This window comes from Mytilus californianus, unplaced genomic scaffold, assembly GCF_021869535.1.
Source record: "Mytilus californianus isolate M0D057914Y unplaced genomic scaffold, xbMytCali1.0.p SCAF_7, whole genome shotgun sequence".
Taxonomy (NCBI): Eukaryota; Metazoa; Mollusca; class Bivalvia; order Mytilida; family Mytilidae; genus Mytilus; species Mytilus californianus.
Genome location: NW_026262723.1, coordinates 110911949 through 110936314, shown reverse-complemented (window position 1 = coordinate 110936314; position 24366 = coordinate 110911949). Strand labels below are relative to the sequence as shown.

At 33.3% G+C, this 24366-nt stretch overlaps 1 protein-coding gene across 1 annotated transcript in view; it reads left to right on the top strand.

The window, feature by feature from the left end:
- The first annotated feature begins 2783 nt into the window (after positions 1-2783).
- Positions 2784-24366, top strand: part of LOC127709634 (polycystin family receptor for egg jelly-like) — a 54827-nt gene continuing 33244 nt past the window's right edge. Inside the window, exons 1-3 of the mRNA XM_052215239.1 lie at positions 2784-3129; positions 8375-8527; positions 24017-24147. Coding sequence (XP_052071199.1) covers positions 2784-3129; positions 8375-8527; positions 24017-24147 — 630 coding nt within the window. The remainder of the gene's footprint in view (positions 3130-8374; positions 8528-24016; positions 24148-24366) is intronic.

Below are 24366 nucleotides of genomic sequence, written 5' to 3'. Positions count from 1 at the left end.
TCAGTATGACACCAGAAACTCTGCACAAAAATTTACGACAAAAGGGATGATTTTTCTTTCCCTATTGTTAATTTTCCCTTTTTGGACGGTGATGTTCCTTTGGCACCGTCTTACGTGTTTATATATCCCAACTCGTTCGTTATGCTCGTGTTTGTAGTGACGTTTTGGATTTCAATGAGCGTAATCTATGTATTACTAGTAAATTATTAAGTCAGGGATTTCGTTACCACAAATTACTTAAAACCTTTACTAAATTCTTCCATAGATACACAGATTTGGTCTTCAAATTCGCTTGTACCTGTAGAAAACTTATTTCAAACGGTATATTACATCCTAAATTTTACGGTGATGTTGTAAACCGAGCCCGGAAATTTAGATACGATCCGGGTAAACTTATCAATCCTTTAAATAAATTTATTCTAAAAGTTACCTATTCAACACTGTAATTAAATCTTTGAATATTGTTTTTATTGGTATAAATATTGATTTTGTTATCAGTAAATTAAAACCATACTAAATATTACACATATTTACTTTCACGGTACTACAATCTGTCGATACCTATAGTTTGGCATTTCACAAGGTCATGTTTTTCTTTGACTGTTAATGACGTCTTTACACTAAATCCATTGGATATTGGATGTGTACTGATTGATATTTTAGTCTTAGATACATGTTTTTTTTTATTAGTTGTTATTGGCTTTGAACTAGCTGTCAGTAACTGTTAGTACTCTCAGATCTGTACTTAGCGTCTTTTTGTTGTGGGGATGTATAAGTACCCGTCCACGTCCACTCTGTGTTTTTGTTAAATGTATTTCTATTTTTATCCATCTGATGAGTTAAGCATTTTTCAACTGATTTTTATAGTTTGTTCTTATGTTATACTGTTACACCACTGTCCCAGGTTAGGGGGAGGGGTGAGCGCTCACAAACATGATTAACCCCGCCACATTCTTTATGCGCCTGTCCCAAGTCAGGAGCCTGTAGTTCAGTGGTTGTCGTTGGTTCATGTCTGTCATATTTGTTTTTCGTAAATTGTTTTGTTATAAATAAGGCCGTTAGTTTTTTCAATTGAATTGTTTCATATTTTTCATGTTGGGGCCTTTTATAGCCGACTATACGGTATGGATTTTTCTCATTGTTGAAGGCCGTACGGTTGCCTATAATTGCTTATATCCAGTTCATTTGAACTTTGGTTCTCATGAGTTTTGACAACTCATAGTTGTCTCATTGGCAATCATGCCACATCGCCTTATTTTTATATACTATATGTCGTCATTAGCTTCATATGTTGTTAAAAAGTATTTATACAGGATATACCTCTTCATCTCCTAATTAAACGTCACTTTCCACGTCAAGTGCTACTGCAAACGTCTTACGTAAAATATTAGGTCATTTGATATTCTGAATATCTATAATCAATTTCAGTTTTCAATGAATATCAAAAAATGGATTCAATACACAAGACCATGTTGTGAAACAAATTCAAAGGTGTAATTCCTGATTGATTTTTGTTTGCTTAAGGTCATACGATAAATTTTGCATGCGTATTGAGAACAAATAGGTTCTGCATAGTGGATCTACAGAAAGGACGGGAAATATAGACTGCCCCAGAAACAAAAGAATGTTTGTTAGTCTAAGATATAGCAATTTTGCGTGACACAGATGACCTAGTGACCTTTAAAAGAGTTATACGATTAAATTAATCAACAATTACCACAACTAAATATATTCCCGAACATCTGTTAATTTATCAGAATAAAGTATTGGTGTGTGGAAAAGGCAGATTTGTAATAAAAAATAAGCTTTTTTAAAAAAATGATATTACTACTTGCATTTTGTTTTCCTTAAGATACTTACTTGGACATTTAATCATTTTTAGTAAATTGATTAAGTACCTGACCAATTGATTTGTAGCAATTAGTTGGGTAAACATAATAAACTTAACCACAACTTCAATGTATTTTTTAAAAGGGCTTTACTATTTTTAGATACAAGAAGTTTGATGACGGGACAGTCATCTGGCATAACATCAAGTGCTTCCTACCCAGGCGATATGTTGTATTTTATGCCAGAACACACAATATCTACCAATGGTACTCTTGCAGCTCTAGAGTTTGAGGCTATTGCAACAGGATTAATCTATGTCCAGGTATAAATGTAGGAAATATGGTTAGTTTGTACCCTTTCAGTGTACTTTAATTCGTTTACTTTTTTCTCAGTTAAGAGTAATAAGTTGCTGAACATCATTTAAACGATGAACGCAAGAACTCTCGAACCTTCTGCACAGCGGACACAGCCGATATTTTACCATTGCTAGAACAACAATAATCATAGCAATTTTAAGTAGAATAGCTGTCTTGTTGTATATTACAAGTATTATGAGTTTATAAGTTGCTTAGCAAGGTTTCATACTCCATTTAATAAGTACTAATCGTTTCTTATTTTGATAGGTGTATCGACCATTTTGCACACCAGAGTATTACTTCTGCCCTAAAAGTAGTTCCTGTATACTTAACGGAGTTCCGTGTAACAGTCAACCTTCTGCTACTCGATGGAAACACCAATGTGGTTCAGGAACAATATATAGTTTGGTAAAACGTAGATGCGTTGACATGTCGACTGGTCAACTCGTTCCAGATACAGACATACAGGACTGGTCGTCGATGCCAATGAAAAACTACACACTGGTGGGCCAAATAGCTATTACCATTTCCACAATAGGTCAGCAGTTTTATGAGATTCCAGACATTGACTTGCTGTCAGTTGAACAAGGTGATGTTATGGCTTTGAAAGAACCTAGTGGAAGAATAGCCATTCTCACTGCAACAGGAAAGAATTACGAGTTTTTCTATGACGTAAACAGTGAAACAGCATGGGGCATCAGATTAACATCGGGATACAACTTGACAACAACCCCATCCACATTTACATCACAACATGCTCTAAAGACATTCATAGAAAAGCCATCAAGGATAAAATTCCGGCATACTTTCCTTGGAACTGATGAGTTTTATAACGTTACAGCTACGGTACAAAATGACGTAACAAATCCATCAAGACAAGCTGTTGCTTTAGTTGAACAGTTAATCCTCATATCAGATGTTCATATAGAATTACCATATGCAGGTAAGACTACAAAGATACCAAACAAAATGGTGATTTGGTTAAACTGTTGATTCTTATTTTATTGCGAATATAGAAACAGTCTTTTACCATACGCTCTTAAGAATCTCTTTTGCAAGTAAAAAAGTTGTTCTGTAGAACATATCAATATTAGAGCAAATGAACCATAGGGTGCTTACCATTGATAAACATACATGCAGAAATACGATTATTCTTATACCCCAACACAATTTTGAGCTTTGTACCTTATTGATAAACTATTGTTTAAACTATTGATTATACTATCAATTTTTCATCTGTAATCTCTTACAGTAAAAATAAGTGTATCTTATCTCTCGAAAAAATAGTAATAACAAAATTACCGAACTCCAAGGTAAATTAAAAAAAGGGGGAAGTCCATAAAAACAGATAAAAGCAATTGCTCTACTATATAAACGAGTATTTTATTTTAATCTAAATTTACATGCTCAATGTTATTTTCTGTGTATAAAGTTGCCTCTATTACTATGTAGTAATTTTACAGACCATATTGTATTGTTTTCAGTGGCAACAAATGATTCTTTTCATTTCAATGTATCACAACACAATGGGACAAAACCCGTGTATACCTGGGATTTCGGGAATGGCGAGGGTATCATCACCACAGACAGATACATAAAACATACTTACAATGAAACTGAAGTTTACATTGTTACTTTTACAGCTACTAATGCAGTCAACAGTATCACTGATACGGTATTTATACACTGATAAATCAGACAAGCTTGTTAAAATTATAGTGCTTGTTAGCATTGACGGGTATAAATTGCATTCATTTTGAATGTCAACTTAAAAATAAACATGGCATTGCATTCAGCAGAGGAATATATTCAGGCAATATTTTGAATTGAGTTATCCTCTTTGGTCCGTTATGGTAGTAAGATCAGATAAATTTATATGCCACTCATTGCTTAATGCAACTTCTGTTCTTTTTAATAAATGCCTTTTTTGACAAGTACTAGTATGGTAATACACATGCGTATCATTTTGTAAATTTGATGTCTGCGTATATATTATGAATAAATTGTCTGCCATGGGCATCGATAAGATCAAATAATGTTTACCCCACTTCACTATGTTGTGTGTACAAGCAAACACAGTTAGAGAATAAGACCGGAATGTAAATATAGAGCAGTGATGAGGATACTATTATCTACCAAAGATAACTTGACTCAGGGTTGACGTTATTCTTTATTGCTGTAATTCATACTTCCATATTCGATATTATTTACCCGATTATCAGTTAAATGGGAAACGTTTCATTTTTGAAATGCAACAGTTGTAGATCACCACTTGCAAACATCCAGTAAAGGTTTGTAACACTATTGTGAGGTAATATTTATTAGTTGATGAAAATTAATTATCACCATTGTATTTCTTTTCATGGGAGATCTAAAAGTGTTCCATCTTTATGCATTAAAACTCCTTCTAAGAAAGTATTGCATTGTAATTAAACTTAACATATATAACTTATGTCCATCTTTGAATAAAATTACGTAACCTTGTAATGAATTGCTAATAAAATTAGATTTTTGAAAGATGATTTCCTTTAAAAGAAAAAGTACGGGACTAGAAAGGAAATCAGTGTTAATTTGAAGTAAAGGAAAATTGTTATAATTCTTCACGTGATTTCTGCTTACATTTTGCAGTATACAGTCATAGTACAAGATCCGATTCAGAATTTAACTGTGGAAGAAGATCATATACCATCCATATGGGGAAATTTCTCGACAGTCCTATGGAACATAACACAAGGTATGTTATTCTGTGTAGACATATTGATTTCTTTAGAGTCATTAAAATAGATGAGTTTTACTTATGAGTTTGAATGTTCCTTTGTTATCTTTCTCCTCTCGTTTAACATATATATGTAGTTACACATACATCATTGTAAGTATGGAATTGTTTCCTTATCCCATTGAATCAATCACTTAATACATCAGTTTCCTGTAAAAACGAAATCACAATTATCAATTCATTTCTTCATTACAGGAACCCAAACACAGATCTCTATTGATGAATACTGACATAAAACTTTAAAACTAAAATAACTGCTTATAGATATGTAGTCTGTCACGATATTGTTAGGACACATACACAATGCAATAATTCACTTATACTTGATATAACGGAGAAAATTAAAATCCATCTGTAATTTTCATAAGCAAATCAGATATGATTAAAAAAATTTAGCATGATGCCTTCATAATCTTTCTAGACTATGTAGTTTTACATGTAACATGGTATACTTTTAATAAATATAATATTGTATTTCATGCAATATTTAGAAAAAGTGAATTTATCATTTGCGCTTTATATAGGTACCAACGTCACATATAAAGCAATTATGGGAGATGGTACTATGTACATATTTAGTTATCCGTTCACCAACATTGTCGTGGAAACTATAGTTCAAGACAACAACTCAACAAATTCAACAGAAGTGCAACCTATAAATAGTAATACGACCACTTCAACACCACCGGTATCCTTGCAACCAAAGCATGATGGAACGTCAAATGGTAATGCTAATTTTATGCCGTTGACTCGATTTCAAATCAGCTCCCTAATTCCTTGTCCAGCTTTGATAATTTTATCGGCTCTGCAATATTTATAAAAGGCTTTTGATTTTCAAATATTTTGGGTCGAGCATCACTGAAGAGACATAAATTGTCGAAATGCGCATCTGGTGCACTAAACATTGATACCGTTAATGGTATTCCAGGGAACCTTAAACACCAAATATCATGTTTCTCCTCTTTATTTTATTGTGAGCCAAATAACTTTGTGGGTTCCAGGAACAAAACATGGAATTTGCAATATCAATAAATATTCCAGTCCGTTTGGAGTTCAGATGGACTGATTTTGTCTTGTTTTTACTTGGACCCACGCAATAATTAAGCAACGGTACACAACCTCTATATTTTTCGTTTAGCCTACAAATTTGATAGGAAGCAAATCTTTTTTCTCTGTAGCACCCTAAATTTCAACTTCACATCAATATATGAGCTGTAAGTCATTAAAGTGCAACATTTAAGAATTGGCATCATGATTTTGTTATTATCTGTAAAAAATTATGTATGAATTATGCTTAAGTGCCAGTCTTTTTAAGAATCAGGCAATTTAGAAAAATTTCAAAACATGGCCGAAAAAAAACCCACCGACCTAACCATCCTATTTTGAAGTTACCCTTATCCTGAGTTAATAATGGTAGGTTTTTCGTTTCTACGTGTCTGGTAATTCGAGAAATCTCTAGATAACTTTTGGTTAGAATGATAGCAAATTATGGAGTTTTTAGTGCATTTCAACCAAATTATATCTTTAATTACCAGAACAGGAAAAGGAAACGAATATTATTTTCGTGCACCATTATACATTTTGAACATAAATTAATGTAAACTTGAGTGGGTTTTTATTTGTCATGTTTTCACCACTGCCTGATTCTTAGGCAGATTGGCACTTAATAAATGTATAACAAGCCGACCACTATAAGGCACACAAATAGTAACCTTTCAAATAACAAAATTGACCTATAAAAAAACAGGATTCATTAAATAGTATAAAACATTTATATAAGTACTCATCAAAGACACTAAGCTTTGTACGCCAGAAGCGCATATCGTCTTCACAAGACTCACCAGTGGTATTCGATTCAATACAGTTGGAAAACCAAATCAATTAGAAAGCTGAAAAGCATTGAAAACTAAATACTCCATTGAGTTGTGCTAATAACGGAAAAAATCCCCAAATAACATCATTTAAATCTTACATGTTTAAAGCTGAAGAATATGTCCTACGTAGAAAAAAAAACTTCATGGTCAACTCTCCGTCAGTCCGTCAGTTTGAAACTATCTGTTTTCCACACTTTCATCTGTACTACTTGAAACAACTGATTAAACATTTTTATACAGTCATATTATTAAAAGTTACACACTGAGTTCAAGTTGAAAAACTTTTCACCAGTAACCATGCGTGTCTCAAATAAGTTTAAATTCATCCAAAGTAAACATTTCAGCCGGTAGGTGTCATTCTATTGCATTTCAATACCATCAGCATGATTGTTATCTAGATATACGTGTTTCTGTTTAAGATATATCTTTTTGATGGTAGCCGGTTTATCCAAATATATTTTAATATTTTCATGTTTTAGAATTTTACTTATGTAACTATGATATTTCTTTACTTATTTTGTTTTTATAGTTGCTCCACGTGAATAATGTTCATTGATGCATGTGTTTTTCAGGGATGGAAGGCTTCATATCACATCTTTATTTAACTCCAGACTTTTATACATTTATGCTGATAGCAGAAAATCACGTCAGTACAATGAACGTTACATTTATTATTCCTGTCCAAGATTTGATAACGGGTTTATTAATACTAACCACATCACCAATACCTTTCTATACCACACGAAATGTGTATATGTCACTTGTTAGTGGATCTCACTTAGAAATTACAGCGGTATTGAATTCTTCCATTTTAAATAGCACTAGCTTTGATGAAACAGCAGGTACTGGGTACGTTGTTATAGTCCCTGATTCTTATAACATTACCGGAGTTCATTTTCTGGAAGTGAACATGACAAACCTGGTAAGTCCTGTAGTTTCATACTCAATAGAAGTATGGATTGATTACCTGATTACCAGCCTGTCTGTAGATATTGATAGATCCTACATCCCTGTCGGGGATCATGTAACATTCGTAATTGGTATGTATTGGTGTTCTAGATTTACATCATACATCGAATTTATGGATTCAACACCTGAAGAGAGCTCTTATTATGATGTATTGCTGGATCCTGAAACATTCAACTATACTCACACCTATAGTTCACCAGGCATCTACCCTGTAAACTTTACAATTAAAAGTCCCATTGACTATCATAATAGTCAACATGATATCTATGTACAGTACGGTGTCAAGAACGTAGACGTAAAATGGACACAGCTTGTTAGAATTGAACCTGGAGCGAGCGGTGGTACAGCTAAAATATGGCTCAGATTTATGGGTGGAGTCCCCATACCTACTATGGCTTCATATTTTATCGACTTCGACGACAATTCTACATCAACAGGCTCCTTTGAAGAGCCTATTATACCATCGATTACTGCACCAGTTGAGACTACCATTGGAATTGATTGCGAAAAAGTTATACAACTTTGTAATCAAATAACATATGATGTAAATAGTACAACAAATACGACAGCTGAGACAACCACAGTGTCAGATAACACCACATTACCTGGTTGTCCAGTAGATCAGTATAATTTTTGTATGTTAACTGTACCACCAGCTGGACCTACTGCAACTTCAATCATCGCTACTACAATGGCCCAAGATTTTTTCTCTATTCCAATAAGTTATGTTTATACAATGGAAAACACGCATAACGTTTCTGTAAACGTTTCTAATTTAGTTAGCTTTATGTTCTTCACTTTACCAATTGAAGCCGATAAACCGATCTATGGACTGGTGTTTACGCCATATCCACCATATGTGCCGATAGATACTTATGGTATTTTGAATATTTCAATGTCGTGGGGGAGTCGTGCTACCTGCACGTTTTATATAGGTGATGGAAGCCCAGTAGTATCATTACCATGTGATCATTATGCACAGGTGTCGTATTCGTATTTGTTTTCGGTGGTGGGGGTGTTTCATTCAAAGGTATTCTCAATTAACAGTTTAAGCTCCGTTAACGTTTCCTCCTCTACGGGACCCATTATTGTTCAGATTCCGGTCACTAAGTTTTCATTACGTTGTCCCACTGACCGTAATTACATTGGTCCACCATGGACTGTAGAATACAAGAGAAATGTCTCATTCGAACTTCTTTGGGATTTTCCAGGTAATCGTTACCCTACAAATGCATCATATACAATAGACTTTGGTGATGGAACAGTTTCTTCATCAGAGCTCCTCCCAACCACATTTGAAAAAGAATCGTATTATGGATGTCCATCAAAGTGCAGACATAAGGTGTTTACTTTCTATCATACTTACCTAAGAGGCGGAAACTACAGTGTAAACATAAACATCTGGAATTTGGTGAGCGACGAGACCTACTCGGCTAAACATGACTTGTACGAAGGTCTTGTTGGACTAGAGCTTACAGTATCAGATTTTGATTCAAGTACAAATGTAGAAAAACCTGGTGGCGGGCCTCTTCAGAATTATTTTGCACAGGAACATCAAGTTAAGTTTGTGGCGTCACTTGAACATGGATCACACGTGACGTACAAATGGACCTACGGTGACACTATGAATGATACTGACGAGTCATTTTTCTACAAGAATAACGCGTATCATATGTATAACAATGATATCTGCTACACTGTCAAATTGGTTGTTGAAAATTTTAACAATAGTTTGGATCTGTCACGATATATATGCATCCAGAGAGGATGTTTTGGAATCGGTCTTTTTTGTGACAATCCACGTGCAAAGAATTCTACATTTGTATATCAGATACACCCAGGAATGGTTGGTTCAAACGCATGTTATATGATGGATCTATCGGACATGGCAGACCCAAATCGTTATATCATGTTTGGCGATGTTACACAGTGTTCCACAATACCGGAATGGAATGATATTTGGAATAATACTGACACACTTCGGTTTGACAAAGATTCTGATATATGGTATGCTAACAAGACTGCGAATCCTTCTAATTACAACCTAACTCTAGATTCAACATTTATATTCGAAGGTTACTATGATGTCAGTTTGAAATGCCAAAATCAAGTATCTAATGAAGGATTTGATTTCCGGGTAGGTGTAACGAAAGGACCGTGTTGGTGGCCGTATGTTAATGTAACAAAACCGAATACGTGTGATGAACCAATGTGTGATCCTGATAGACCCGGATTAAAAACTCACTATAAATCACAAAAGCTAATCGTTAATTCTAATGTCGTCATCAATTGCACTGCTACGAAAATTGCATACTTCTGGTGGCAGGTATATAAAATTGACGAAGATTCAGGCAATGAGACAGAAATAGTGAACCTAAATGGAGCTGACGTGTACTCTATTGGAGCTAGACAACTTATATTAGAACCAAGAACATTAGATTATGGTTTATACCGGTTCAAATTAAATGTCAGTATGAATGAAGTTATAGGAATGGTTACTGTTGACGAATGCTTTATTCGTATCATTGCAACACCCCTGTCTGTAGAAATAAGTGGCGGAGACTTCATGATGAGACGTTGGGGGGATGCTGATCCTTTAAATATCGATGCTTTGTCCTATGCGTATGATCCTGATGTTGATCCGAGTGATAAATCCGGAATGACTTTCATTTGGACGTGCAGGAGATTGTGTGAGACATGGCCTGACTATAATTATGACTGGACTATCAGGGAACAATTTAAGACGAATTGCACATACTCACAAGGTGAAGCACAGAATGATAGAGGTTGTTCTAAAGTCGACGGAGCAAATTATGCGGGTATGTACGATAGAAGCACATCATAATTTCTTGTATTGGGTAAAACAAAGCTAATTCGTACTTTTCGAATATCAATTGTTAATATTTATAAATGTTGGTACACATTATGTGCCTTCAGTCGTTCGTTCGTCCTAAGACGTCTCACATTAACTCATTATTTAAAAATGATATGGATATTATTGCAAAGTAACAGATTCTACGAGGAAAAGAATATATAGGTCACCGCACGGCCTTCAACAATGAGCAAAACCCATACCACATTGTAAGCTATAAAAGACCCCGAAATGACAAATGTAAAATAATAAAACGAACAAACTAACGGCATGATTTATGAACCAAACAATATACAAAACAAAAAAGTGATATACAGCCACAATCGACAACCACTGAATTACAGGCTCCTAACTTGGGACAGGCACATACATAATATGTGGCGGGGTTAAACATGTTTGCTGGCGCCAAACCCTCACGCTTACCTGGGACAGTGGTGTTACAGTACAACATAACAATCCACTATAAAAATCAATTGAAAAGGGATGAACTCACCAGATCGATACAAAGCAAATAAAAACACAAAAGACACACACAAAGTACTGATCTGAGAGTACTCGCAGTTACTGAAATCTAGTCCAAAGCCAATAACAACTTCTTATGAAAAAATCATTTGCCTAAAATACTTTCAGATTTCCTGTTATGGAGTAATGGGAAATAAGGGTAGAGGTCTGTCATAGCGCAGCTGTCTTTTGTCTTTTGAAGCGATTTTTTATAAGCTAGGTTGCATGAAAGTATTAACATAGTTTATAATTGAAAGAACTATTTTATTTCATCAACTTGAAACGTCTTACTGGGCCACATGTCTCACAAAAGTTTTAATGTGCATCGCCTCTTATCTGTAAAGAAAGGAAAAGAGGGGAAAGCTGGTTATTTTTGTTCTGCCCTAGGCCTAAGAAACATATAATTCACATCAATCCACAGCGATGTGTGCTTTTATTGCATATTTTGATATAACGGATTATATCACATGGCCATTTATTAAAATATTTTAAACATCGCTTTCAAATAATTTCCCAGTTAACACAAAGTCCAAGTTCAAAATAATATTGATATTATCTTATACAATAATTCAAGATAATAAATGTTTTTTCTATTGACAGGAATCCTTCCTAATGCATCGTCTGGTATACTTAATACGCTTTATCCAGGTGATATGTATGAAAATGATGAGGTGGAAATAAAGGTGTACGTCATTAAAGGTGATAGGATAGTCTCTGATTCACAAAACATATTCATTGCTGAAGGAGACCCACCAATCGTAGGTCTGAAGTAAGTGTATATCTCGATTTTTGTAGAGCCTTCGACTTTTGTCGAAAAAGCGAGACATAGCGATCCTACATTCCGTCGGCGTCCACAAATATTCACTCTGTGGTTAAAGTTTTTGAAATTTTAATAACTTTCTTAAACTATCCTGGATTTCTACCAAACTTGGACAGAAGCTTGTTTATGATCATAAGATTATATTCAAAAGTAAATTTTGTAAAAAAAAAATTCCATTTTTTCCGTATTTTACTTATAAATGGACTTGGTTTTTCTGCCAGGAAACATTACATTCACTCTGTGGTTAAAGTTTTTGAAATTTTAATAACTTTCTTAAACTATCCTGGATTTCTACCAAACTTGGAAAGAAGCTTGTTTATGATCAAAAGCTAGTATCTAGAAGTAAATTTTGATAAAATTTTGTTCCATTTTTTCCTTATTTTACTTATAAATGGACTTAGTTTTTCTTCCAGTCAACATTACATACAGTCTGCAGTTTAAGTTTTTAAAACATTTATTAGATTCATAAATTATCCTGGATTTTTACCAAACTTGGACAGAAGCTACTTACAATCAAAAGATAGTATAGAGAGGAATATTTTTATTAATTGTTTTCCTCATTTTTGTTGAGCCTGCGATAAACAGCAAAAGTAGGCGAGACACTGGGTTCCACCGAACCCTTACGAATTTTTTATTAAATAATTAAGACTTTTGTTGTAAAAGAGAATCAATTGCTTACATCCACTTCACTTGAACTCTGGATAGTTGTCTCATATGCAATCATACAACATATTCTTATTTGTGCGATTAAAAAATAAATTAGGACTGCAACATCACAAAATGCGACATTTATCCGAATTTTACTTGTCATGAACAACTCCATATGCTTTTCCGTCCATGGCACCTGTGAGCAATTCCGTTGTTTGGTTGAGTTCCGGTTGCTCGGTCTTTAGTAATCTACGTAGTGTTTTGTTGGCTGTTGTTTGTCTTTTTATCCTTTTTCTTTATGATCATAGTTTTGTCTGTCTTTTTTCGACAGATTTATGATTTTTTATGGTCACTATGGTAATTAACGCCTCTTTGGTTCAAAAGTATGTATTTAGATATATCCAGTGTGTGTTTATAGCTGGTTAGACAACAGTCTTCATCATATGGTTCTGTGAGTAACCTTTTAAGAAATGATCAAGAGATTATAAATTTTCAAATCACTTGTAAATGGGGAAAATCGGTCATAAAATCCTTGTTTATATTTGTTATTGACAAATAAAAGAAAAAGGAACCTCTGATCGAGACAGATTGAGAGGTACAATCACCTATAGCACTACACAGTTTGTAAATCATTGGACAAAAGATTCAGCTATGATGTATGAAAAAATGTAGCCAACATATGATGTGTCAGTAAACACCAGAGACCCCCGATGGATTCAAGGCAGTTTTTGTGGGTACCCACTGGTGATGCCCTTATAGCTTCCCAATAGTCGAATTATTAAGTAGCTCAAAAGGTCACGATAACTAGCTGTTAAATTAATGCTTGTTTAAAATTAAACATTGAAAGTAAAATAGATTTATTATGATTCGCTGAATTCGGTTCAAATAAAGAACCCATGCCTACATTATCAAGAAACTATTTTGTTTATGATGTGCACTGTGTTTCTTTGTTCAATTTATTTAGTTTGTTAATGATTATGTAAATAAGAATAAATCTGTATAAAAACTTCATACCCGTTTAGTTATTGCCTGTAGGCGTTTGATTATTGTTACATTTAATATATATATATAGAATCTTTCATACATCTTAAAGTAAAAGATGTGTGTCTGAGTCAAACGACACGAGAAGCCTGTATACTAGTACGACTCGAGTATAGCATGTAAAAATCCTACTCAATATGGTTGTATTGGAAATCTTTTCATACAGATAGATAACTCATAGTCCGACATTTATGTAATATTTGCCACATGACGCTCATATTTCTTTCTACCATCATCATCTTATTCATTAAATATTGCTGTAAACATCGATGGTTCACACCCAAACCAAATGGGAGTAATATACCTTTAGAGCTTCTCTGTGGTATACACTTGTCACAAATATATAGACGAAATTCGTTATTGAAGTGAATCTACATCTCACAAACACAATTTTTGAATTACGATTTTGAGTGAACACCCACCAAACCAATACAAAATGGCAAGATATAACCATGCAGGCATTTAGTTTTCGTCAGACACAAGATAAATAATCACTCTCATAAACGTATATATAATTTATGCATGCAGTTTCAAATATCAAGAACGGTCGATGTCTATAGATCATTGTTAAGTCGGTTTACTAACTGTTCAGAGTCAGACTTGTCACTTGTACATACATACTAACGAAAAGCTACTAGTCTGCTTTGTCTGTTAGAAAGAACCTCTGGCGCTCATCCTCAATGGCGCTTATACGTCAGGAAACTTACAAGTCTACTAGTAAGGATTGTTTCAAGAACAACGAGGTTGGGACGAACTGTTCTAAAATCGTCAATATCAGTTATATATTACTAAAATATGCATTTTATTACAACTACTGTATTACTAATTTGGATTAATGACGGCTATCCTGTTCAGCATTGCACAAAGTTATAATAGAATATAAAAAAAACCTGTTAAAAAAATCCTCAAGCAAAATAATGTATTAGCTTATATTTATAATGTATGTATATCCATTAATGAAATAAACGATAAATTTTACAAATAATTCTTTTAAGTGATTGGCAGATTAATTTAATTATGAAAGAATGAAATGTTAAAAAGAAAATTAAAAAAATCATGCATGTTTTACTGTTGTATTTTTTTTTCAATTAAAAACTTAAAAATTAAGAGAGTTTTACGATTGTTAGCATTTTAACATAGCCAGATTTATATATTTCAAATGTGACGTCACTTTGTGCGTTGAGGCTTTGGCTAACTCGGCTGTGTATTTTTATGTGTTGGATTAAGTTGTTTTATGTAATGTATCCGTTTGTATTCTGTAGTTAGTCCCCACTTCGGTTTTACCATGTATATCTATTATATAGTCATTTTATAAAATTTACTGTTTGCAAAATTATAAATTATTCTAAATAATAAGGATGTTCATGTCCCAGGCAAAAAACCCTGGCCGTGTTAGGCGCAACTTTTTGGAAGTTTTGGTCCTCGGTGCTCTTCAGCTTTGTACTTGTTTTGGCTTTCAAACTTTTTTCATTTGAGCGTCACTGGTTGGTCTTGTGTGGACGAGACGCACGTCTGGCGTATTGAATTTTAAGCCTAGTACCTTTTGTTAGCTATTATTCGTGTGTTTCTTTGTCCTATATGTTCTCCCATTTTTTTGTATTGTGGTCCTGTCATGTGATGTTGTCGTTTTGGTGTTGTGTTTGACGTTGCCATAAAAGCGGGAGGTTTGGCATGCCACAAAACCAGGTTCAACCCACCATTTGTTTCTTAAAATGTCCTGTACCAAGTCAGGAAAATGGCCATTGTTATATTATAGTTCGTTTCTGTGTGTGTTACATTTTAATGTTGTGTTTTTGTTGTGTCGTTGTTCTCCTCTTATATTTGATGCGTTTCCCTCAGTTTTAGTTTGTAACCCGGATTTGTTTTTATCTCTACCGATTTATGAGTTTCGAACAGCGGTATACTACTGTTGCCTTTATTTATATACAAGTTAAAGAATTCTGGTAAAGTAAATTAAACAGATTTGCAACTATTATTAATTGGGAAATGAAACGTTTAATTTTTAAGATTAAAAGTACTATTCTTTTAACTTCATATTTTAATTTTATGCAAATTGCACAGAACGTAATCGAAAATTGTTCCACTGTAATATTGTTTACACTTCTGGAATTATTTTTTTTTTCAATTAATTTATACAATTTAGTTTTTGTCTCTATTGTCATCGGATATCTCATCTTGGTGTATTAATTTGTTAGCGAACTGTTTAATGACAAAAATAATCCAAACGGCAGTAAACTACGTACATATAGACTATACAAAGAAAAAGTAGAAACAGAAAAATATTTGAAACTTCAGTTGCCGAGATCGGTCCGACGAGTTGTTGCCCTGTTCCGAAGTGGATCGCTCCCGTTGGCCATCGAGACAGGCCGATACGCACGACCGCAAATAACAGTTAATGAAAGAAGTTGTAAATTCTGTCCGAATGACGTCATAGAAAACGAAAAACATTTTCTAATGAACTGCACTATGTATGATGACTTAAGATATAATTTATTTTCTCGAGCCAAAAACTTTATAGAAAACTTTGATACTCTAGATATTGACAGTCAATTTATCAGTCTTATGAAATGTAAAGACATGCAATCCTCATTATCATACGCACTTTTCAATTTTTATCAGAGAAGAAAGAAATTTATTTGAATGTTAACGTATATTTTTTCATAGTTATATTTTTAAAGTCTCTTTATTATGGTTACTATTGTTACTTTTTAGTACATATCTTTTATCTAGATCCATGTATTTAATATTAATCACATTTAAATTATTTTTGTTGCCCTAGAAATATATTGTTTTTTTATTTGTTTTTTAAAGTAGTGTATCCGTCTTTTGGCAATTTTTTTTTTTTTTCGTTTAAACCATTGCTAATGTTTTTAATTTGTAATCCTTTTATCAATATCGTCTATCTAATATTAATTGAAACTTTTACTAGTAAATATTTAAAAAGCAGTTTACTTAATGTGATAAACCAGTAATTATTTTTGAATTTTATAAGGATATATATTTTTTATATAAATGTACAGTTGTCTGATATGTTTTAAAGTGTCTCATAAGCCTATTCAAAGGCTGGATATTTGATCTCTGTTTTTATTATGAATTGTTGTATATATATATTGTCTGATCAAATATGTGACACTATAATAAAATAATTATTTATTTATTTATTCATTTTATTTATTAAAGACGCTATACTCTTTCTGTTAATCCATTCAAAATGACAACATACACACCTGTGTACGCTTGAATTCACACCTGTGTACGCCTGAGGCTAAATTGCTGTAAGGTAAAGTTCAAACGAATTCTCCTCAAATCGAGAAATAAACAATGACTTTACAAAATAATATGCACACTCTGTTCACATATATTTTGCATTGAAATGGTTATCAAAGTTATAACGATAAATAAAACGTAAAAAATTTTCAGTTCAATATCAGTAAAAATGTTCAATAGATATTTTAAGAAACAATCTCAACAAAAATTTATGAAATTAATTCGAAAATATTTATATTTAGATAATTTCACATAGGAAGTTTTTTTCAATCAATACAAAACGGTACACGCATATTCATTTACTTTCATTCTTATATTGTGGTTAATAACTACGAGCAACGATCATCTGTGCGCTTTTAATTATGTAAAATTTCGATAAGCAATTAAGCCTTTAACAGATTTTATTTTTTCCCAGGATTCAACAAATCGGGTTAAAACGTCACAACCCACTCACGAAGGTCAACCAAAAAAGTTACAAATACTTGATTTTCTCCGTTATTAGAAGGAATATATATCTAAAACTTTGTGAATGTGTTTTTTATGTTAAGATGAACATATTTAGATGATAAGTAAAAAATCGCGGACTTTCCCTTTAATTTGTATTGCGATAAATTTGTTTTTTTCAAGTTTTAACCTTGATTGACCTGATTCGTGTTTTTCGTTTTTTGTGAAGCCGCAAAAAAAAATAATAAAAATTCGGAGATAGTGTTAGTCATGACATCTCATCAACAATCAGCACAGCTTTCTAAAATGTAATGAATGGGAATGAAGCACCAACAAAATATTTCACAACGACAGCACAATACAAAATATTAAAATGAAAAAGAATCCCATTCATTTGAAATGGAGAATGTGTCTTAACAGCATCGTTCATCAATAGTTATTACTTACTTTATCAATATGCAAGGGAATTACAACTATAACGGCTGAGGTTCTGGAAGTCTTTAACATGCATGTTGCTATCTAAATTCATTTCCAAACGTGCGACAAGAATCAGTGATGATGTTTTTATCTCGCGCAGGTTGAATCTGACATCCAATTATCCTTGATATAACGCTGAGATTCGTTACATATTTTAACCATTTGATGTCACTGTCAAACTTTACATTTGCTTGGTTCAGTTATTAAATTTAATTCCGAAAATATCTATCCTTCTAAAATATAACTTTAGCGGCTGTTCCTTCACAATGTATTCTGTTTTTCCCATTGTTTGTGTAATCCTTTCGTTAGCCTTGCGATAGTAGTATTAGAAAATCTATTTTAGTTTCAACGACAACTGAACGTCGAAGGACGATGAACGCAGTTGTTAATCTATTATTGGTCCTATATCATTTGGCTCTGGACATTTGTTATAAAGTCAACATTTAGTAAAGAGAAAACGTATTCAGAAACAGTTTGAACGTCGATACGATGCGAAAAAGTACATACAATTGTTAAGTTTTTCAACTAAGCTCATAAAAGCATTAGTTCCAAAAAGATACATATATATATATATATAACTCGCCCTCCTAGATTATGATATCTTTCTAACGACACATCCCTTTTACCTTTCCATACTGATATGTAAAGAGAATAATACTTTATCAGAGACAAGACATATTGTCTGTAACACGCACTTATGATTTGAAATAGATAAATCTATGTATGTACATGAATTTATTTCCAGTTGTATTACAAACTGCGGCCAAAAAGTGAACACAGACAGTCGATACAGCCTGGCTACATATGTTGACGGATGGACAAGAGGCGTGTATTTCTATTACAAGTAAGTAAACGCACAGTCGTTACAGTATGCCAAAATAAGTAATTGAAGACACACTGTCCGTACAACCTGGCTAGACAAGGAGCGTGTAATTCAACCACAAGTAAGTGAACACAGACAGTCGGTACCGCCTGGCTACATATGTTGACGGATGGACACTGGATGCGTACTTCTACAAACAGTGAACACACACATTCCGTACAGCTTGGCTACCTATGTTGACGACTGGACAAGAGATGTGCACTTCTTCAAGTCAGTGAAGACACACCGTTCGTACAGCCTGGCTAAATATTGGAGGGCGGGACAAGGAATGTGTACTTAAATATATAAATGAAGACACACAGTAACTTTTGAATATTAACAGATATAAGTCTTAGAGTTTTTTTTTAATTTTGTTAACGTGATTTATGTTTCTATCTTGTCATCGGTGAAAGCGAAAAAAAATCCTTGGAACAACTCTTCGAGGGTCCATACATAACGATTGCAAAATTTCTCTACTTATCCAACATACCCTCATTTGCTAGTCCATATCTACGTCGACTTACCTTGCAGACCTACCTACTTTATTGTTAATTTGATTTCATCCTGAATGTGCAGGAAAAATTTGCCATTGGATGTTAAACAATCAACAATCAACCAATATACCACTCATAACGACCACTTCTATCAATTATGTATTTCTGCTTTCTAATTAATATCAATAATTTCTTTAGATGGATACTTTATGGTGTAAAATGGAATCGTTTGGTTTCTGAAGTAGCTAAATCGGAATGGGAAAGTTTTGCTAGTGCTGGTACAGAAGGTCCGACCATGGCAATACTACCTAACTGCCCTGAATTACAGAGGAACTCCTCAAGATATTACTATTTTAGGGTCAAGACATGGAGATGGGGAACTTCCGAGAATTTATGTGGTATGAACTTTTATAATACTATATATGAATCTGACGATTTGATGATTTCAAAGTCTATAAAATTTTATCTTTTCTAAATTACATGAATATGTACAAATCCATTTATTTTCATTTACAAAATAAACACAAGTGTCTTTATGATTACCTTGACAAGATTCCTGCTATTTACGACTAAGAATTTCAGAATCTTTTGATATTTCAAATAACTGTTGAAACTATAACGATGTTAGTATAACTTAAAAAAATACGGCTAACCATGCAAGAGCACGTCTTTTCGACCCAGGTTTCTAGTTTTGTTGGCCTTGCTATATCTAGATTTCTGTGTTTATTTTGTTTGGTCTTTTGGTCGTTATTTTTTGGCAATTTTGTTTCTAGTTTCTCTTCGACTTATGGTGTTTGTTAGCTTTGTATCTTCTCAACGTTATATGTTATCTCAGTGTCAATGAGAAGGCAACAAGTTCACGAATTATTGTAAAAATCAAACAGGAAAGACATCGTTTAATGAAAATAGCACTAAACTAATTCCGTGCGTCCGAAGCGGTTTTCTGGATTTAACTTCATCAGAAACGCTCAAACGCAAATATTTGAAAGCCCCGGATGTTTAAGACCTAAAGATGAGAAGAGCTTTATGACTAAAAGGGACCTAGATAAATAGACCAAATTCATCTAAAGTCAACTTTATTTTATAATTATTATGATATTATTGATTGGTGGCCTTGGACTGTTTTCTGCTCATTGGTCGGGTTGTTGTCTTTTAAACACATTCCCCGTTTCCATTCTCTATTATATTTGCCCGTTTAAGTTCTTATTTATCAACGAATTTGAAGAAAAATTTGTTAAAAATCATGGCGATTACTGATGATACTTTCAGTGACTGACATACCACAAGTAGTAAAAGAAAATAACGCTAAAACTAAAGGAGCAGGAACTGTGTTCTCGTCCGGTTTTTTTTGTGGTTTTTGGTACGTTTCCCGAACATCTGCCTTCTGTATAAGGTAGCAACACACAGTTATGAGTGTAGTTTCACATTTTGGCCATGGTGGATTTTTCAAATATGAAAGTTATTGTGCAATAAAATTCATTTTTAGACAGCTGATGACTAATTTAGCCTTCAAAGTGGGTTTATAAGAACATCAAGATTTTTTTTAACATGTTTTATGGGCTATTTTCTGTTTGACTGTCCGTATTTTCATAGCCAGACCGGCCATAGGTCCAGAAATTATTGTAATGTTTACAAACACTTTTTTTTCACACGAACTTTTTGACGCAATTTTACAAAAAAATGAGACGAAAAACATATCATTTTTATTTGATCTCTTGATAGATATATGTAAACAGTTTCAGAAAAGGTATCACCCTAAGGCATTACAATTCTACTTTTGGTCAACTTTTTGGGAAATATGTGACATCTTTACCCCCCTTTTTGCAATATTTTATAGCAATTAAGGTTCATCATAACAAATAGACAAATATGGCCGTATTTTCATCTCAAAAACTACTCTGTGTACAGACTTACCTGTGCAGTTTGGAAAGTTTTAAGGCCTGGCATCCACTAGATATATAAAAGTAGAATTTATTTTGCATATCAGAAAGATAAAATCTTTTTTGGATTATGATGGGCATTTTTTTTTCGTTCCTGCAGAAGGTGTAAAAATTAACTAAATTGGGATACAACTTTGAGATGCTCCCTCTCATGTAACAGCTGGTTTGTATTGTATTGATTGTCCTTGATTGGCATGGACAATAGATATCTTCACATCTATAGGTGAGTTAAAGGTAGAAACTAAGTGGACAGTATCAAATGCAATTCAGGTGTTTGTTTGTTTTTACACCTTCTGCAGGAAGGAAAAAAATGCCCATCAAAATCCAAAAACGATTTTATCTTTCTGATATGCAAAATAAATATAACTTTTATATATCTAGTGGATGCCAGGCCTTAAAACTTTCCAAACTGCACAGGTAAGTCTGTACACAGAGTATTTTCTGAGGTGAAAATACGGCCATATTTGTCCATTTGTTATGATGAACCTTAAATGCAGATTGTTGCCATGGATACACCAAAAAGAAATTTTATTTAACCATTTTAAATACTGGAAATCAAATCTTTGGAAGATACTAGTTACATACATATGCACATATATGACACAAACAGTAGGCTTAATTTGTAAGAAAGCAAGGAAAAGGGGATGGTAAAATTCATTAGGATCAATTCTTATTTCTTTTCCTAACTGTATATTGCTACCTAATGTTTTGTGGGCTCTTTGTTTCATTTTTTCTTCTCTTTTTCTTTCCCATGTAGTTCGAGTTTTGTCTTTGAATTATGTTTTTTGATTAGCTTCCTTGGCAATTTTTTACATGTTTGTACAAGTACGACATTTATATGTAATACCTTGTCAAATAAACCGTTCACATGTTCTTAAAGCAAGCTCAAATTAATTATTGTACTGATATAGAAACAACGACACGATTGTTACGTTTGAAAATAAATGCAACAATATGAAAAAAATATTTTACAATAAATGAAATGTTGGCTTTTAACTATTATTTATATTTTCTAGGTTGGGCATCTCGGACTTTCTGGATTAACAGTCGCCCGTACAAAAGTGCAAACGCTTTTATCACAGTATCCCCTCCTGTTGGCGTGGCTTATGAAACGAACTTTAAGGTCAAATGTGGAGGTTTTAAAGATTACGAGGATGGAACTAACTTCAAGTTATATAAATTTGGATACAGGGCAGATTATTCTAAGCCATATGTATGGTTCTATGAAGGAAGTGAGTTTCAAGTAAATCATTTAAGAATGCTGGTTTTTTCTCTGCATTTATATCATTAATGTGTGATGGTTTTTACGAATATGAAAGCATGAGTGCTTACATTGTTATATCTTAGTCTTATCGCCTTGATTGAATGATAAAAAGGGGACAATTAAACATAATCGAAAGAAAAAAGACAACAGTATACACAAGCCCTATAAACGAATAGACAAACAAAAAGTACACAAAGCAATACACAGAAAACTCAAGGTTAAGCAAAACGTACCTTAGACAAAGGGTTTAATTCAGATGCTCTGGGAGAGTAAATAATTCTTGTTCCAAAGTCGACATCAGCAGTGTGACTCCTAATAAAAAACGGTGATGAGTCATACCGGTATCCGGTGACTGCGCATTATAATACAAGAATGTTGAATGTCTCTTACCTTAAGACATCATATTTATGAATCATCGGTACATGAAAATTATCTTTCCCGAAGTGAAGTTTGAAATGTAGTTGAGGAAAGAGTATAGACAAGATTGTTACCGATAGAATCTTCAAAGGCATTAGCAAATATAAACAGCATAAAATACAACAGTGAAGCAAACGCAAAATGACCATGTTTAGTTAATACTAGGGGGTTTTCATATGATTCATAAGGGTGAGCAGTTTATGTGTCACTAAATGAAACCGTCGTGTTGCTCATGGCAAATAAATATCCGTTAATTAATCGCATTTGAGGATGTCACAATTGAGGAACACAGGACGGGATTCCCTCTATCACAGGTGAAACAGAGGACGGGATTCTCTCAATCACAGGTGAAACATACCCGTGTTATTTTACACATATATTCCATAATTGTCAACCAAATAATGTTGGCGTCTTTAAAACCTTCAAAAACTTGACTTCAAAATGAAAAGAACATTTTATATATATTTGGTGCATGCGAAGCACTTTTTTGGATTTACCTTCAACAGAAAAACTCGAAAACCAAAAACGTTAAAGGCAAGGATGTATAAATACCGGAATACCTTAGAAGCTATTTGACCAAAATGAGTATAAAACGGATAGCAAAATTTGCCTAAGCCTAATTAAGCTTGAAGGAGTTGGAAACTTATGTTAATAATACTTATTTAATTTATCACCGAACAATTAAAGTATGTTTTAAATCATGTCAATACCGAAACACTAACTTCTGAGATGATGATATAATCTCGAGGGCTAAAAGCCACTAGCAGTGGTATCGATCCAATGCTAGAAAATGAAAAGATTAATATTTGAAAAAAATACTTTACCATTATAAACCTTAGGTTAAATAGCTCCCGTGTAAGAGGCAAGACAATATTTCTTATGCCGGTGCTGCTGTGATACTGCTACACCAGAATAGAAAGCTAATTTCAAAGGAAGTTAATTTCCTCTCTCTTTTATTTTATATATTTTAGTTCTAAACCACACCTCATTGTAAATTTCAAAATGTAAGTAAGGAGATGTATCAAACTGAATTATGTATTTGTTTTTTTATTCAAGTTCAATTGGATAAATGAATGAAACCAAAATAGGCACAAAACGTATTTTGAAAATCTATCGTTATATTGATATACACTGATATACTACTTTTACATTATAAATAACTAGGATATGCAGACAACTATTTGTCTGCAGGACCTATACCAGATGGCTTACCAGAAAACAGCTATATGGTAGAAATTATAGCTAGGGCTTATGATCAGGTTGGAGCATTTGCTGACATTATAACAAGTATAAGAGTGAGTTTCCATTATTATTTTTTTTTATAACAAAAATCACATGTTATTTAACGAAAATGTGCTTATCACACATTTATATACTGATTATGAAAATTGATCCGAATAGAAAGCAAGTGACGCATCACATTTTGTAGACACGCACAATTTTCATACTTTTGATAAATAGAAATAACTCGATTTAATCGTAGGTGTGAGATGATACTGGTGTCGTATTATTTA